This window comes from Podarcis tiliguerta, assembly GCF_965153285.1.
Source record: "Podarcis tiliguerta genome assembly, chromosome: 13".
Taxonomy (NCBI): Eukaryota; Metazoa; Chordata; class Lepidosauria; order Squamata; family Lacertidae; genus Podarcis; species Podarcis tiliguerta.
Genome location: NC_139546.1, coordinates 10,441,304 through 10,457,872, shown reverse-complemented (window position 1 = coordinate 10,457,872; position 16,569 = coordinate 10,441,304). Strand labels below are relative to the sequence as shown.

The following is a 16,569-nucleotide window of genomic DNA, read 5'->3' as shown; positions in this document are numbered from 1 at the left end:
GCGCTCAGCAGGATGACAAATTAAACACTCACTCTGCAACGATTCCTTCCGCTGTGGGGGCCTATGGTCAGGCGCAGCATCCAAGGTGAGAGAACGAATTACTGTTTCACAAACAAACTGGGTCCCACTCATGTCTTCCTCTCCTTCCTCTGAGTTAGCCGGATTCTCAGCCTTCCCTTTCCCTGCCTGGGCATCTGTAGGACACAATGTTCTCATTAACACTCTCCGTAAGTTTTAGAACTCAAGCAGCCCTAGAAGCTGGGGGCTTGATCTTCATCCTCAGTAACCAACTCAAATTATTATACAGAGACTTGAAACAATGGGACAGGCTGAAGGGGGAGCCCAAAACAGTTCAGATCACCAGATAATTGAGAAGGTCCATCATTTCAAAATAACAAATGAAGGCAACTAAGCGAGGGCACAATTTATTACTGGGTGCGGATTTCAGCATTTTAAGAATCTCAGCTTTCATTTTTGAAAAATACATATGCTCTTAGGGCTTATGGAAGTGCTGAAATAGGCTTCAAATTGCTTGAGCCTGGTGAAATCTCAGAGACACAAGACAGGCTAAGTAAGACCTTCTGGTTTGGCAGTGGATGAAGCGTAGCTTATTGTTCCTTCCTGTAACTAGAAGAAATGTAACACACCATTTCAGGCTTCAAATTTACATGTGCTCCCCCTGCTCTCCTCCTGTATCTGGTCCCAGCCAGCCTTCTCCAGCAAGGAACTGCCATGGGGCAGCAGTGACATGCCCCAAGTCATGTCTGGAAGAGCAAGATGCCACCTGAAGGAACAGGAACCTGCTCCTGAGATTCCCAAAACTATTTTTGTGGACTGCCTCAAGTGCTGTGCACGTGCAGGAACTCAAACCTGCCTGGAACTGTTCCAAATAGGTAGAAAGTGATAGGGATTTCCTTTAATTACTTAGTGGCAAAAGAAATGCACCCCACCTGCTCAGTATGGCAACACAGCTCAGAGTTAAGCCAGAAGGGGTTACAAATTCATCGCCTTTGGGCGCCCATGATTCGACTGGCCGGCAGTCTCGGACAGAACTATAAAAACCCTAAATGGTATCTGCTCAGGCAAAGCAACCAGGGAGTCCAAGGCAAGCAAATGAGGGCCCACAGGCAAGCCAAAATCGGGGTACAGTCCTCAGCACAGCTTCAAAGCAGCACAGACGACCTCAGATGCAGCTGTGGCAATACAAGAGGGAATTGCCAAAAGAATCTGCCCTGGTCTTCAGAGGAGCTTAGTGCCAGTTCCAGGTTGGTGGAAGCTTGGGACCTCTTGGCAAAAAGCTCTGAGTAGACAAGCCTCCTTTGTCTCTTCTCTACCACGGAAAGGGGCAGGTAACAAGCAAGAACCGCAAGGAGCAGGAGCAGGAGTCTCTGGGGACTGACAGAGGGGTTCCTACTGAAGCACGGGTCCTGACAGGTGCCCAACGATGGCAGCTCCTCCTACTGGCCTACTGGATGGAGTGCTAGACCTGCATCTCTAGGCCAGACGGGGCAAGGATGTGCCCATCACAACTACCACCGACAGGCCTCCTGGGGTTGGGGTGATGCTTACCTCCAGGAGTGTTGTGTGGAACCTGCTCCAGTTCCTGCACTATGTTAATGTCCAGCAGTTCAAAGGAGAGCAGATCCTAGGAGGGAGGAAGGAAACGAAAGCATTCAAGTTAGGGGATGAAAAGAGAGCGACAGTCCATCTCTGTCCCTCTCTGCCACGCCTGGTCAGCTGGACACCAAGTTTTATTAAGTTTAAGAGAAAACAGGCTTGCCTCTCTGCAGAATCTTTGGTGTTGAAGGGCAGAACAAATGCGGAATTATAGATTTTCTGCGAATTCTCCCTGCCTCCAAGCTTGGCTCACACCTGACATTTTACCTGAGCTGTAAGCAGGTCAACTGACGGGATGTAGAACTCCCTAGCGCCGAGGATGCTCTTCAGCTTTGGTGGAGCAGCTCGGCCAGCCACACCTCCCGCCGTGGCACCATCAGCAGTTTGCAGAGTTTGCCCCTTGAACTTTGAGGGCCTTTCCTACAAGGAGAAAGAGAAACAGTGAAAGGGCCATGGAGGTGACTCTTAAGGCGAGCAGCCTCATCCTGACTTAGGGCAAACAAAAACTCCATCTTTTTACTGTGCCATCAACATACAGGACAGTTTCTTGGGCACTAGAGTTCCATTTTGTTGCTTAAGCTTCCTGGCAAAAGGGGTGCAGTGAAGAAAAAAAAAAAAAATGCTTAATTATGGGCTGTGCCAAGAGACCAAACGAATCACAGGGACTGACAATCTTCCTCTCAATTCTCTATAGGTGACCGCACAGAATGTTTGCAGGATCTTGTAAAATCCTGCTGGTGGAATAAATGCCACATAGAAAGCAAGATATAGAGTGTTTGTTCTTTTCCCACAGAAAGAGATGCATCTTTCACATCTGTTCAATTACATTCATGTTCCACTTAGGAACAAGGGGAAGCTGTCTTAACTACTGCAGTGCTGCCCACACAGGCAGGCTTCAGGGTTTGCAATAGAAGTCATTCCCAGCCCCACCTGGAGGCAACAGGAACAAAACCTTGTGGGGCCAGTGCACACCACTGTTATCTACTCTTTGCTCAAAGAGAGTGTTTTTAATTTGATGAAGAAGGGAGACCAAGAAAAAGCAACACAGACATGCATACGTATGAACACAGTTACTAAATGGGATGTCACAAGCCTTATCTCTGCTGCTTGGGAGGCCCAACTTGCCATTGGCTAAACCGCTATGACATCACTGACTTGACTCAGACTTTCTAATCTTATTTTCCATATACAGTGGTACCTTGGGTTAAGAACTTAATTCGTTCCGGAGGTCCGTTCTTAACCTGAAATGGTTCTTAACCTGAGGCGTGCTTTTGCTAATGTGGCCTCCTGCTGATTTCTGTTCTTATCATGGGGCAAAGTTCTTAACTTGGAGCAACCACTTCCTGGTTAGCAGAGTTTGTAACCCGAAGCATCAGTAACCTGAAGCGTCTGTAACCCGAGGTACCACTGTATTCAATAAGTATTTTCCACTCTTCTTTAAATATATGAAGCATGGAAGGAGAAGAAGGGAAGTCATTGGATATTTTAAAGTTTGTAAAAGTTTAATTTGAAATTAGAGAGGGAGGGAAATAGGGGTGCCTGGAGGCATGGTGGCTGAAGGAAGGTGGTTACATGAAAGTTTATGATATACACAGTGGTACCTACATTATAGTGCACCACATACTATTATTACTGCAAATACAAATGACCCTTTCAGCAGTGATTTGTTGGCAATAATTCAAAAAGTCTTAAGAGGAAAGCGAGCTAATTTAGCCGAGGAACTTGAATACACCTTGTTGCTGAAGGAAGGAGTGGGAAAATATATATGCAGAAAGCAGAGAAGCAGAGGCCTGAGGAGAAAGATCTAAGGGAAGGTGGTAAGCAGAAAGCAGAGCTGGGGGGAAAACAACAACTTACACAGGCTCAGGGATATAAAATAAGGACCTCACCTCTTTCTTACAATGGGAACTGCCCTTCTGGGAAAAACTGGACACCAGTTTGCTATTCTCTGGGCAGTCTGTGTTGCAGGAGGGGTCTACCACAATGCTGCACCAGATCCGGGGCCCAAACTGCTCCCCTCTGTGCGATAACCGCCAATGAGACGTGTAGGTTCCTTCCATTGGAGGAGCTACAAACTCCACAGAGACAACCCCCTCTTGCCCAGGCAGCAGGGAGGGCACAAGGACATCCTTCTTGTCCGAGGACACCAGAGTTAAGTTCCCCCACATGAATTTCAGCTGAAGATGGAGACAGAGAAAAAAAGAAAAGGCCATTAACTTCTTCCTGGTCCCAACCAAGCATGTGAAGGAAGCCTCATTCACCGCAAGTATCTTCCCGCAACAAAAAACCTTTTTTTAAAAAACCTAGCTTCCCCCTCAAGTTTGTTCTAAGGAATTAACTAGACAGCTTTGGAGACAAAAAATCCGAAAGGCTGGCAAACAAAGGTGGCAGAGGGACTAAGGCTGTTCCCATATTGTTTTAGGTCAACTTGATAAATGAGGGTGGGCAGGTATCTTTTAAAAGAATGGTGTCCCAACCTAGGGCAGGTTAAGTTTGGAACGGGTTCAGAAGCAATGTGTGAGCTGTGGGGAACAGTTAGAGCAATTTTATTTGACAGACACATGGTCTCCTACTGCGCCTTCCACACACACACAAAAACAAAAAATCTGCTTGTCAATGTTTTCACTGTGTTTCTTAAATCAATTCTGTGGCTTTGGATTTGCTCAGCAGCAAAAATGAACAACTACGGCAGGGATGGGAAAACTCTAGCTGTTAGGCTAGAATTCCCTCCATCCCTAGCCATCATGGCCAATTGTCACGAATGATAGGAGTTGCAGTCCAGCAACATCGGGGGGAGGGGATGGACAAAGGTTCCCCAGCCCTGAACCCAAAGGAACTTTGGGCTTTGCACCTTTAGGAGTCTGGCCAATGCCCCATGTCGGTTGTTGGCTGGCTGAGAATCTAAACCAACTCCTCACCCAAATACAGCGGTGCCTCGCAAGACGAAATTAATTCGTGCCGCGAGTTTTTTCGTCTTGCGAAGCACCACGGCGGGGAGGGTGGGGAGAAGCAGGGCAGCTGCCGCAGCTGGTCCTTGGACTCACCCGCGCCTTGTGGACACCGCGCGACGCGGCTGCTGGAGGGCGGCAGGGCTCAGGAGCACGACTCCGGCTGCAACGCTGGCTACTGGCGGCAGTGGCTCTCAGAGGAGCGCGCGAGGGCAGTGGGCAGCGGAGCGAGGCAGCCGGAAGGTCGGAAGGTTGGCTGGAAGGTGGGAGGGAGCCGGAGGAGCGGGGAAGCGAGCGTGCGACCGTCGCCATGACAGGAGAGGCAGGGCTGTTTCGTCTAGCGAAGCAAGCCCTTTGGAAAATCCGTCTTGCGAATCACCTCAGAAAACGAAAAACCCTTTCGTCTAGCGAGTTTTTCGTCTTCCGAGGCATTCGTCTTGCGGGGTACCACTGTAATTTACAGGTGATGATAGGCAAAGGATGGCAATAGGGCTCTGTACTGAAGCCTGTGAAATAATAAGAAAGCAGTACAGTAACCTTTGGGTTACGCTACCTTTGGGTTACGAAGGCAGCAAACCCAGAAGCGTATACTTTCCGGTTTCGCTGTGCGGGCATGCGCAGAAGTGCTCTGCACACCTTGTGCAGGAGCACTCTGTGCGCCGTGTGCATGTGCAGAAGCAGCGCCTCATGTTGCCAACTTTTCGGGGTACGTACGGACCCCCGGAATGAATTAAGTTCGTATCCGGAGGGTCCACTGTATGTTGTGCTTCTGCTGTTGCTTTCTGTTGCTGCTGAGTAACCAAAAACAGCACCTACAAATCTGGGCTGAAGAAACTGTGGGGAATAGGGCATCGCTTGCAGGGAGATCTCAGCTCCAGCACATACCTTAAGCACTGGAACGCACCTTAGTGTCAGAGCTCCACTCCATGTTGCCAGTGTTCCTCATGCGCCAATGTTTGATGAAGGTCGTCCTTGGGTGCAGGCGAGTTCCGTCAGGAAGGTTCTCATCCACAAAGGCAGCGCTCAGCGTTGGGACAATGACTGGGCAGCCCTGGAGGGGACTGCAAAGAGAGGGGAAAGTCAGTACAGTTCACTCCCTCCGCTTATGGGAGGCAGATCTACAGTAAATTGTAAAGGATCTGCATTTAACAGAAGTTCTAAGCTGCAATCTACCACGACTCTCCCAAGCAGACTGTTCTTGAGAGGTAGGTCTAAGAAGGGACTGGGGATCTTGAACAAAGGATCCTCAGCAGCCCAACTTATAAATCCCGGGGGCGCTGTCCAATGCATCTGCTCCGCAAGTGCAAGCAACTTGTGCTAGTGGAATGTACCGTATTTTTCGCTCCATAAGACACACCCTTTTCCTCCTAAAAAGTAAGGGGAAATGTCTGTGCGTCTTACGGAGCAAATGTACTGGTTGGCAGAGGGATACCTCGGCTACTGCTGCAGTTGCGAGCTGAGGGATGCCTCCGCAGCTGGAGCCATGGCTCCCGTCCGTCGCTGTGAAGCCAGCAGAGCAAGAGCCGCTGCACAGCTATCGTTCTTGCTCTGCTGGCTTCAGCAAGAGCTGCACAGCGCCTCTTGCTCTGCTGCCTTCACAGCGAAGCGGGAGGGAAGGACGGATGGGAGCAAGCAAAGCGAGAGCCGCTTACACGGCTTCTGTCCCGCTTTGCACAGCTCTCACTTTGCTTGCCCATCCCTCCTCCCACCTCACTGTAAAGCAAGCAAAGCACCTGTCCCAGTGTCTCCTCCTCCTCTTTCTCGCCGCACTTTACAGTGAAGCGGGAGGAGGGATGGGCAAGCAAAATGAGAGCTGCGCAAAGCGGGACAGAAGCCATGTAAGCGGCTCTCACTTTGCTTGCTTTAAAGCAAGAAAAGCGAGAGCCGCTTACATGCTCTGCGCAGAATTTTTTTTTTCTTGCTTTCCCCCTCTAAAAACCTATGGAGCGAAAAATACAGGAACTTTCCCCTCCTCTCTGCTGTAGCCCCATGAGTGCCTTGAAGAGCAGCTGCACAAGACTGGGGCGGGGGGTTGGGGGTTGGGGGAAGGAGAGGAAACAAGAAACACCACTGTGCTAGCAGACCTCTGCTGGCTCTGCTTTGCATATAACCCCAGGGTTCAGGGAGTCAAATAAGTTACAAGTGCTGGAAATGTTGCAGAGATTCACAATAGCCCATAGCTTGGCTAGGGCACAGCACCCCCTAGAAGTGCTCCAAACATGCAGATAAAATTGCCTCCCCCATGCGGCCCAGTCCTCAGATTGCTTACAGAAGTGTGTTGGGCTGCAGGCTCTCCGATTTGGCAGCTGTCAAGCCAGCATTTTCCAGAGCATGGACAGAGTTCCACAGGTGGATCTTCCGGTGCAGCTTCAGCTGCTTCTTGAGTTCCCGCACCTCAGCTTTGCGTTGCTTCTTCTCTGCTCGCAAGCGCTGCTTCTCTGCCTTCAGAAAGCGCTTGTCCATCTGTTTCTGAAGCCTGTGCAGGTCGAAAGCGGAGACTGGTTTGCTTACAGGAGGATCTGCACACCTAAAGCCAGACCCAGGCTGTTGGGGGGGGGGGGCAGGCGATGGCTGTCAAGGCCATTTCCTTCAGCTGGGCTAAGCGTCACATCCAAAAGTCCCTCGGGTGCCAGTGGGGCATCTCACTGCAAATTCTACGCAAAAGGTAAGGAACCTGTGGTGGCCCTTGAGATGTTTGTAGGACTTCAACTCCCATCAGCCCCAGCCAGCAAGGCCTGTGATTAGGGACAATGAGAGTTGGGAGCCCAATAATCTCTGGAGGGCTACAGGTTTACCATGCCTGCTCTACACAATAGGCTCCTGGGTGCCTACTGGACAGAGGAAGAGAAAGAACTGCCGGGCCTCTCCAAACACTCTGTTGTAATATCAGCTCCATCAGGCTCCTACCCTCAACTTAGCAGCCATTTCATCAGGAAATGCTGGAAGACAAGCAATGTTTGGTTGCCCCTCTCAGTTAAAAATCTCTCAATTCCAGCTGATTGTTCTGCATCCTCCTGCCTCCCTATTCCTTTTGTGCTGGGCAGTGTGGACTGCAAGTCTGAAGACAGGAATTGTCTTTGTCACTGACATTTCTAAGTTGCTCTGGGAGCCTTAAAAAAACCCAACACGTTGCATTCCTTGCATATTGTACACAGGTAGGCAAAAGAAGCTTGAAGACAAAAAAGCCACAGAACACAGGGTGCCAGGTGGAAACAGAAATTTACATTGAACTTAGAACCAAACCCTTTTCTGCAGGTCTCTGGGTATCCCTCTATTGGTTTTCTTGTGTGCTTACCCACTACCAGCACACACCCCAAATATGTAGACAGACCCAAGGTTTGCACAACATGTTTGCACACAGTTTGCAGAACATGGGCTACTTACCTGGCTTGTTCCAGAGTGGCGAAGCGAGGAGCAAACTGCCCAAGATTATATGTCTCTGAGATACACAATACTGGCTTCCTCAGCTTCAAAAGTACATGGTTAGGGTCGTGGGCATATGTCCCCGTTTCACATGATTCACAGATGCTATAGGATGGGCACACACTGTCAAGAGAGGAAAGGCTATGAGATACCCAACAGCTTTTTCAACTTTTACTAACTGAACTGGTTAAATCAATTTGTGTTAAGATGTGATTACAAAGGTGAGAAAAGCCTGAAATAAAACAAAAGAAATTTTAATTCTGTTAGCATGCAGGCTAAAAGATTTCACTTCTCATAAAATGTTACCTTGCTTGTGAGCTATTCCACCATCTTTCCCGCCCCCAATTGGCTGAGCTTTTGCATTGCCATGACATGTTCACAAACATTCTAACAGCTTAGTGTGAAAGTGCCAGCAACAGGATTCTGAAAACACTGCAGCTTTTGAAAGGGAACTGAAATATAAATTTGGATAGGAGGCTGGCGGCTGGGAAACTGAGTGGGTAAAGGACCCAGAAAGTGAAGAGAAACTGACCCCTGAAGGATAACCAATTTTACTACCAGACGATGGTGGTGGAGGTAAACAGCAAAGCTCTTGACTTTTAGTAGCCCTGCAGCTGAGCTCCGTTGTCGTCTACATCTCCCTTTCATGTTTGCCAAAATGAAGAAGCATCAGGAAAAGACAGACATCAGTAAGAGAATTCCTCAACTTGCTGATGTAGCTTGATTTGCCTTTCTTAATGAGGATTTTTTTAAAAAGTATAAAAAAACCAAGAAAGGCAAACAGGTGAAGACAATTTTTTTTTACAAAGGGCAGAAGTGCCAATGAAAAAGGTAAAGGTAAAGGTACCCCTGCCCGTACGGGCCAGTCTTGACAGACTCTAGGGTTGTGTGCTCATCTCACTCTATAGGCCGGGAGCCAGCGCTGTCCGGAGACACTTCCGGGTCACGTGGCCAGCGTGACAAGCTGCATCTGGCGAGCCAGCGCAGCACACGGAACGCCGTTTACCTTCCCGCTGGTAAGCGGTCCCTATTTATCTACTTGCACCCAGGGGTGCTTTCGAACTGCTAGGTTGGCAGGCGCTGGGACCGAACGACGGGAGCGCACCCCGCCGCGGGGATTCGAACCGCCGACCATATGATCGGCAAGTCCTAGGCGCTGAGGTTTTACCCACAGCGCCACCCGCGTCACCAATGAAAAAGGGGATTTAAAGGTCATTGGATTCCCCTCCCAATCCGTAGAACATGCTTCCAATATTTATCTTGGATAATTTTGGTCATAAGGACTAGAACTCTGACTTTTTACATAACTACACACACACCCTTCCTTGCTTGCCCCTTGGAATCTCTGGATGCCAAATTGGGACATTCTGGACACAAAGAACCAACACAGCTGTACGATTTGCATTTTCACCCTTCTGCCCATGTCCTACCTGCACTGGTAGCGAATGCCCACAATAGAGGCCTGACAGTTACTGCAGGAGAGAAGCCAGTCAAAGGGGTTTCCTTGCACAGAGGGGCTCGCAGGGGCGTGGGGCGTGGCGCTGCTCAAGGAGCTGGGGAGCTGGCCAGAAAGGAGGAGCTTCTCACTCAGCTTCTGTTCAAGCATTTCAACGGTCTCTTGAACCACTTGCTCCCGGAACTGGAAAGGGGAAAAGGTGCGCCATAAGCAAAGTCTCCTAGATTTTCTCTAAAAGGTACTTCCACTCCGCTCCCCCATCCCAGAACTGGTGCATGCAGAGATACGCTAGGATTGGGAAGCAATACGTAGGTTGATGAGAACAAAATAGTATTGGCCACAAACACATACAGTGGTACCTCGGGTTAAGTACTTAATTCGTTCCGGAGGTCCGTTCTTAACCTGAAACTGTTCTTAACCTGAAGCGCCACTTTAGCTAATGGGGCCTCCTGCTGCTGCTGCCGCACCGCCGGAGCATGATTTCTATTCTCATCCTGAAGCAAAGTTCTTAACCCAAGGTACTATTTCTGAGTTAGCGGAGTCTGTAACCTGAAGCGCATGTAACCCGAGGTACCACTGTACATTGTTATGAAACCCAGGACAATCACCATATTTATATGTTTTTGATTACCATATGCACTCCTCCATCCATTACAACACTTAAGATCAACTAAGTGCCCTCTTAACAATATGAGCCAAGCACTGGATATTTATCCAGATTGCAATTTGATGTAGTGTGGTGTCAAATTTCAATGTGCGGGCCAAGCTCCATTATGTTAAGGAAGCACAAGTGTGTGTTTGCGTGTGGAAATCTGTGGTTCTCATGGTCTGCTTGAGAAACCCTCCAATGACCCCTTCCCCAAGGTCTGAAAAGACAAATAGAAATCTAAGAGCGGAGAGGAACTCACCCTTTCCAAATAGCTGGTGAACCACTCAGGAGGGGCCTCACTGGGATGCTGCTCACTCTGGGGAGACAAAAAGGGGGGAAATGCAGCCACACAACTTCACACACAACTTCCTTGTACACAGTTCATAATTAACTTGAGACTGAGCAAACAGCGAAATGCATTCTTTGAAGCAGGACACAGTGTTTTTCCTCCAAAAGAAAGATGAACACCAACTTCCCACTAGGAACAGGAGTTTCGTTCTTCTGGCAAAGCAGAATGTAAGCAGCACCTTTCTACTTGTGGAGAGCAGTTCCTGAGCATTTGTCTTGTGTGTTCAGTTGCCTTAGCCGTGGAAAAGCCAGAGGCAAGCAAGCATCTCCCACTCCTTCTCAACAGCACAGCTTTGAGTTTAGAGAAAGCAGAATATCTGCTTGCCACTGCTGGCGAGGGTGTCATGTGGAGCTGTGTTATAACTATCTGTTGGAAGCGCATAACATGTTGACATGCTTCGAGCGCATCAGGTAAACAGGATGGCTCCAGGGGCCCAAGGGACACACATCTTTTGTTCCTACCTGTCTCTTCTCATTCTCTCTTCCAGTATCTCTGTCCTGAGCCAAGGTCCGAGCGAGCATGGAATAGTGGGCAAGGGGCTTCCTCCCGTCTCTGGGACTCTGGGTTTTCTCAGCCTTCTCGGGGGCTTGCTGTGTAGGCATGCCCAGAGGAGTGCTTATTTGATAAACATTCATCTGTAGCCGATTGCCTTGTTTCACTGCAATCTAAGGAAAGAGCTTGCAATAAATATACTTTTACATGCACTCACACTCCCCCATGAATCCTGTGCAGGGCTTTCTTAAAGAGGCAAAGCCAAAAATGAAAATCACATGCGAACCTTGAATGGGTCAATCTTATTGTTCAGGGGAAACACAGCTGTTTGGAGTTAGAATAAAACGAACACGCACACAACCTCAGAAACAGAGCAAACAAGAAGTTCTGAATCTGAGGCTGAGGAATGCTGCCTTGGTTTGTTTCCAAAGGTAGCTGGCAAGGTAAACATGTAGAAATGAACCCTAGGAACAGTGTCAGGAAATGAAAAATATCCATCAAAAGCAGGGGCCAGGATCAAACAAAGGTTAACTTCTAGAAGAGAAAGGCAAAATTCAGACAGCGCGCCCACAAGACCGCAAGTCTCTTTACGGGGCAAACTGACAAACCAACAATTCTGCTTTGATGCACATTGCCTTGGCCAATTCACTTTTCTCAGCTTTAATTCTGCCAGCCTGTAAGATGGAAACAGTAAAAAGGATCTCTCACACAGGGTGGCCTGGAGGGTAAAACACCCACCCACAAAAAAATTGCTTCAATGTACAGTGGTGCCCCGCAAGATGAATGCCTCGCAAGACGGAAAACCTGCTAGACGAAAGGGTTTTCCGTTTTGGAGGTGCTTCACAGGACGAATTTGCTATGGGCTTGCTTTGCAAGACGAAAATGTCTTGCGATTCCTGGGTTTTCCCCCCACTTCCTACCCCCTTTTTCTAAGGCACCAAGCTGCTAACAGCCTTTTAGCAGCTAATCCGCTAATCCCTTAAGCCTTTAATAGCCGCTAATAGCCGCTAAACCGCTAATAGCGCTAATCCGCTAATGGGCTTGCTTTGCAAGACGAAAAAACCGCTAGACGAAGAGACTCACGGAACGGATTCTTTTCGTCTTGTGAGGCACCACTGTACTCTGCAAATCCAAGTGCTATAGGTAAGAGAGAGGCCTTGAACCTTGAAGCATGACAGGCAACCCGCATAAGAATGTCGGGAAAGGTGATGTGATCAGAGTTATATCAGAAAAAGAGGAGCTTAGCAGATGTGTCCTGAGCCAACTGGAGAGCCAACTGGGAGTGGAGTTACAGCAGTCCAGCTAAGAGGAGATCAGTGCACAGACAAGTGACCACGAAACTGTAGTGGGGATTCGCAAGAACTTTACAGCACCCTGGAATGCACCAGTGTGTGTTAAGTGTAGCCGCTTTTACCTACGCTGAAGTACAAGTAACATGGTGACTCAAGCACCATCTTCTCAAGCATGCTTAATATTACAGGAACAGTCCTGCGAGGCTTAACATGACAGACACAGAGCAAATACTTGAGCTACAAACTTTGGGGGGGGGGGGGAGGGAGGTTATATGCAACCTTCAGTGCAATGACTTTTGGCTGTACAACAGAATGTCCCCTCCACCTCCTCCTTTGCTAAATTTGTTGGTGCAAACAGAAATCCTTGTGCCAAAAAAATGAGTGCACTGGATGCCACGGTGGGTCCCCCCCCCCCCCGCAGATTTCATGCAAGGTGGGCCTATTAGCATTACACTAAGCCTTGGCTAGAAAAATATGTAAATTCTTTTTGACAGCAGCAAGAGTGTCTCACAAGCAGAAGTACCAGTGAAGGAGGCCTTCAAACTTTGCCCCCGCCTCCATTCTGCTTCAGATATGAAATTTATGTGGGAGCAACGCTCCTACAACCGAGAGATAACAACATCACTCCCAATGAGCTTAAGGCACAGGGTGTTATTAGAACCACTAGTAAAACCTGACAACCCTGAGAAATGTGGAAGGAAGAGATTTCCACAGGTTCTTCCCACACCAAAGAATGCCCAGGATTTTGTAGCTGTACTGTTTCAAAAATAGCCATAAATGCTGATCACATCTGTTACCTTAAGAGCTTCTTCGTATTCCTCTGTAAAGAGAGAGAAAGCCACAGTGAGTTCTGTTGTATTCAGACTTGCAATAAAAGTCACCTTTGCACATTTTATAAATCAACATCTACATTAATCCTATGCTACGTGAAAAGTATGCTACTCACTAGGTTTCCTTCTGGCCGCTGGGTTAAACCCCGTTTCCCCCCAATTCAAGGCCCACTCAAGGATGTGAAAGGGAAATTCCTACATTCATTCTGCAATGCATGAACTTAGGGACTTACTTAATGCTGACTGCTATCAATGAAACCACAACCCATGTCCTGAGTTTCAAATCTTATATGTAAAAAAGTTTCCAACTTGAAAAGAAAATAACCATTGCAGTGTCCTGGATTGTGTGAGTACAACACATTTCAGCTTTCCTCCAGTTTGGGAAGTATTCGGGTTTTATAGCCTCTGAGTCAGTGAGGCCCAAATATATACAGTGGTGCCCCGCAAGACGAATGCCTCGCAAGACGGAAAACCCGCTAGACGAAAGGGTTTTCCATTTTGGAGGTGCTTCGCAAAACCAATTTGCTATGGGCTTGCTTCGCAAGACGAAAATGTCTTGCGATTCCTGGGGTTTTTTTTCCCTCCCCCCCCCCTTTTTCCCAAGCCCCTAAGCCACTTAACAGCTGTTCGCTAAGCCGCTTAACAGCTGATCTAAGCCGCTAATAGCCTTTTAGCAGCTAATCCGCTAATCCCTTAAGCCTTTAATAGCCGCTAAACCGCTAATAGCGCTAATCCGCTAATGGGCTTGCTTCGCAAGACGAAAAAAACCGCAAGACGAAGAGACTCGCGGAACGGATTCTTTTCGTCTTGCGAGGCACCACTGTATTATTACATGCCACCGACGCATGAGACTTCAGGGGTTCCAGGAGCTTAACCAGGGTCCATGTTTCCTTTTGGGAATAAGACACAGTGCAGTCTGTGGTGTCTTTATGATACATGGTTTGTTTACGCATACATACAAGCTGCAGTCTACAACAGAGGAAGTTCGCAGCAGCAGCAGCAAAACATGCCAGGTTATTCCATAGCATCAGCAACAACAATATACCATTTGATGCTTTGAACTGCAGCCAGTAGAATTAGACGTTTCAATTAACACGTTGATTGGCTAGGATTACTGTCCTAATACACAACTTCATAAATCTGCCTAATTTAATTAGCATTTACCTATGCTAACTACTGGTGCTTATAAGCGAGTACGTCACACCTCCCACGATTCCTAATACATACTTGGGTCTGGCCATTTCCGGTCTCCAGCTCTAATTCAATTCTAATGTTTATTAAAAGCCAAGCATTTGGCACTCTCAGACCTTGAACAGTGTAAATACTTGAGCCTAACTAACTCACAAGGGCATAAATTTTTTTATAGGATGCTAAGAGACTAAACAAAAAAACCTGACACTTGCCTATTGCCTGCAAGTCCTGCTCTCATTTGCTATTGGCTGTGCTGCTGTGATGTCATTGAACAGAAAGGAATCAACTGTTTTGTATGAGTGGAGTGGAGTCAGAGATGCAAAGTCAGCAAGGAAGGGTATAGGAAAGACAGGCAGTAAAAAAAAAAGGCTGTGTGGAGAGCCCAAAGTGGTAGAGCAGGAACTGGATGACATTTTAATTTGAGCGAGCCAGTTAAATCTTTGGTTGCTAGTCTTAAGTATAATTACATAAAGGGAACCAGGAACACGGCAGTGAGAAAGGCTACTTCCTATGTGTACAGGAGAACTGCTAGGAAAACCCTATAACTTCACTAAATGCAGACTTCTTTATGTGGTGAAAGTGAGGCATGTTCTCCTGCGCATAAAAAGTGCAATACTATTTGTACCCAAATTCCCCCCTACAGGATATAAAAATGCAGGCTTTATTCAGAGAAATGCAGCTGTTAATCCTCATCAGATGTTACAAGCAAGCAACAGAAACTCACCTGCGGTATTGACAGACACCTGTGAAAAGAAATCAAGCACAAATGAAGGCTTATTCCCTGTTGCTGGTCACATTCACCACCCTAAAATCAAAAGGGGATTTCTCATCCAGGATTTCAGAGCCGTTGCCTGGCTTCTGTCACCACTCCCATTGTTTCTAGTCACTCTCCATCATATCATTAGCTTGCTTCCCTTCTCCTTACCACCCCACAAAGTAGGTTCATACTAGTTTAAGGCACTGTCCAGCCCAGTAACTCCACCCAGGCTATGATTCAGCAGATTAGACCCAGGGCAACAGATACACACCAGACAGACTTAATTCAAGTTTTATACGCTGCAAATCTCCCACTAACACAACACATAAAAGCTTTCCATAATCCACAACGCTCTTCTTGGCCAGGAATGTTACAGACTTCACTTCTGAAGTTCTCTACACAATGACACCAATTAGCCTAATAACTTGCAATAGGAGATCCAGCCTCTCCTCAGCCCAGCAAGATTTCCTCATTTTGGAATCTTAGCATGCCGGTTCTCAACAATGGAGAAATGTGGAGAGGCAGGTACCAGAATGCACTGAACACAGAAAGACTGACTTCCGGTAAAAATGAAGAACTCATCTCCCTTCTCCTGGGATAAGCAAGACCAGGCCTATTGGCATTAGAGGGTGGTGTTCAGCTTGTGACGTGCAACTGATCCAATGTAGACAGAAAACGTCATACAGTGGAAAAGAGCCAGCACACCTAATGCAACAGGAACATCACAGCAGATGTTTTAAGACGACAACTCTCATCATCCCCAGCCACTGGACATTACGTTCTACGGCTGATGGGCGTTGTGGGTCAACTGCATCTGCAGAGCTACATGTTCCCCATTCCTCTTGTAGGCAAATTTTGTTTCAGGATAATTATTCTCAGACTCCTTTGAATCCCCATTCTGTTAAAACAGGCTTCAGGATCGAGAGAACCCAAAGACTAAATATTACTCAATACAGAACAAGCGTTCACTGATTGAGAAAGGAAGCTATTTTGTAAGAGATGCAAGTTTCTTTATAGGGAATTGACGGTGCCAGACTCCGTAAACCTTCCTCCCCAAACTTTCACATTTAAAACAGACCCTACACAGGAACTGTGGAGATAATGTACCTCGTCTTGATCCTCATCTAGGTACTTGATCTGGATATCATTCAGTTCAAATGAGACTTTCACCTGCAAGAGAATGGAAGTGCAGTGAACTAGGCTGCTATGCCTGGGGTCAGCAAACTTTTTCAGACCTTGTGGGGGGGTGGGGAGTGAACGAATTCCTACGCACACTGGGAAGAATGGGGCTGGGGAAGGGCAGGCATAATAAAATAAAATAGTGTGCATTAAAGCGGGGTGGGGAAGGCTCCTCAACAAACAAGCTCACACACCACCAAGCTGCTCATCCTTCAGCCACCCCCCAAAACACACACAAACACACACAGACCCACAATCGTCTCATGGAGAAAAGGGCAGCAAGTTCAATATGCAGAGAACGGCCGATGGCGGCTCTAGAGAAGCAGCACCGGGGGGGGGGGGGAGAGACTGGAAGAAGAGGTGAGGGGGGAAAGTAGTCCTCCTCC

At 47.7% G+C, this 16,569-nt stretch overlaps 1 protein-coding gene and 1 long non-coding RNA gene across 3 annotated transcripts in view; one reads left to right on the top strand and one right to left on the bottom strand.

The window, feature by feature from the left end:
* The window catches only part of LOC310661717, a 44,234-nt gene extending 30,623 nt beyond the window's left edge, over positions 1-13,611 (top strand). Inside the window, exon 3 of the long non-coding RNA XR_014504097.1 lies at positions 13,475-13,611. This is a non-coding gene — a long non-coding RNA (uncharacterized lncRNA). The remainder of the gene's footprint in view (positions 1-13,474) is intronic.
* The window catches only part of NBR1 (NBR1 autophagy cargo receptor), a 29,106-nt gene that overhangs the window by 7,799 nt on the left and 4,738 nt on the right, over positions 1-16,569 (bottom strand). For both annotated transcript variants that reach the window (XM_083407530.1, XM_083407531.1), the window contains exons 3-15: positions 16,112-16,174; positions 14,972-14,990; positions 13,024-13,046; positions 10,904-11,107; positions 10,353-10,409; positions 9,419-9,627; positions 7,950-8,111; positions 6,835-7,041; positions 5,470-5,626; positions 3,507-3,794; positions 1,885-2,037; positions 1,570-1,645; positions 33-194 (exon numbers count right to left, since the gene is read on the bottom strand). In XM_083407530.1, the coding sequence (XP_083263656.1) occupies positions 33-194; positions 1,570-1,645; positions 1,885-2,037; positions 3,507-3,794; positions 5,470-5,626; positions 6,835-7,041; positions 7,950-8,111; positions 9,419-9,627; positions 10,353-10,409; positions 10,904-11,107; positions 13,024-13,046; positions 14,972-14,990; positions 16,112-16,174 (1,780 nt within the window). The remainder of the gene's footprint in view (positions 1-32; positions 195-1,569; positions 1,646-1,884; positions 2,038-3,506; positions 3,795-5,469; positions 5,627-6,834; positions 7,042-7,949; positions 8,112-9,418; positions 9,628-10,352; positions 10,410-10,903; positions 11,108-13,023; positions 13,047-14,971; positions 14,991-16,111; positions 16,175-16,569) is intronic.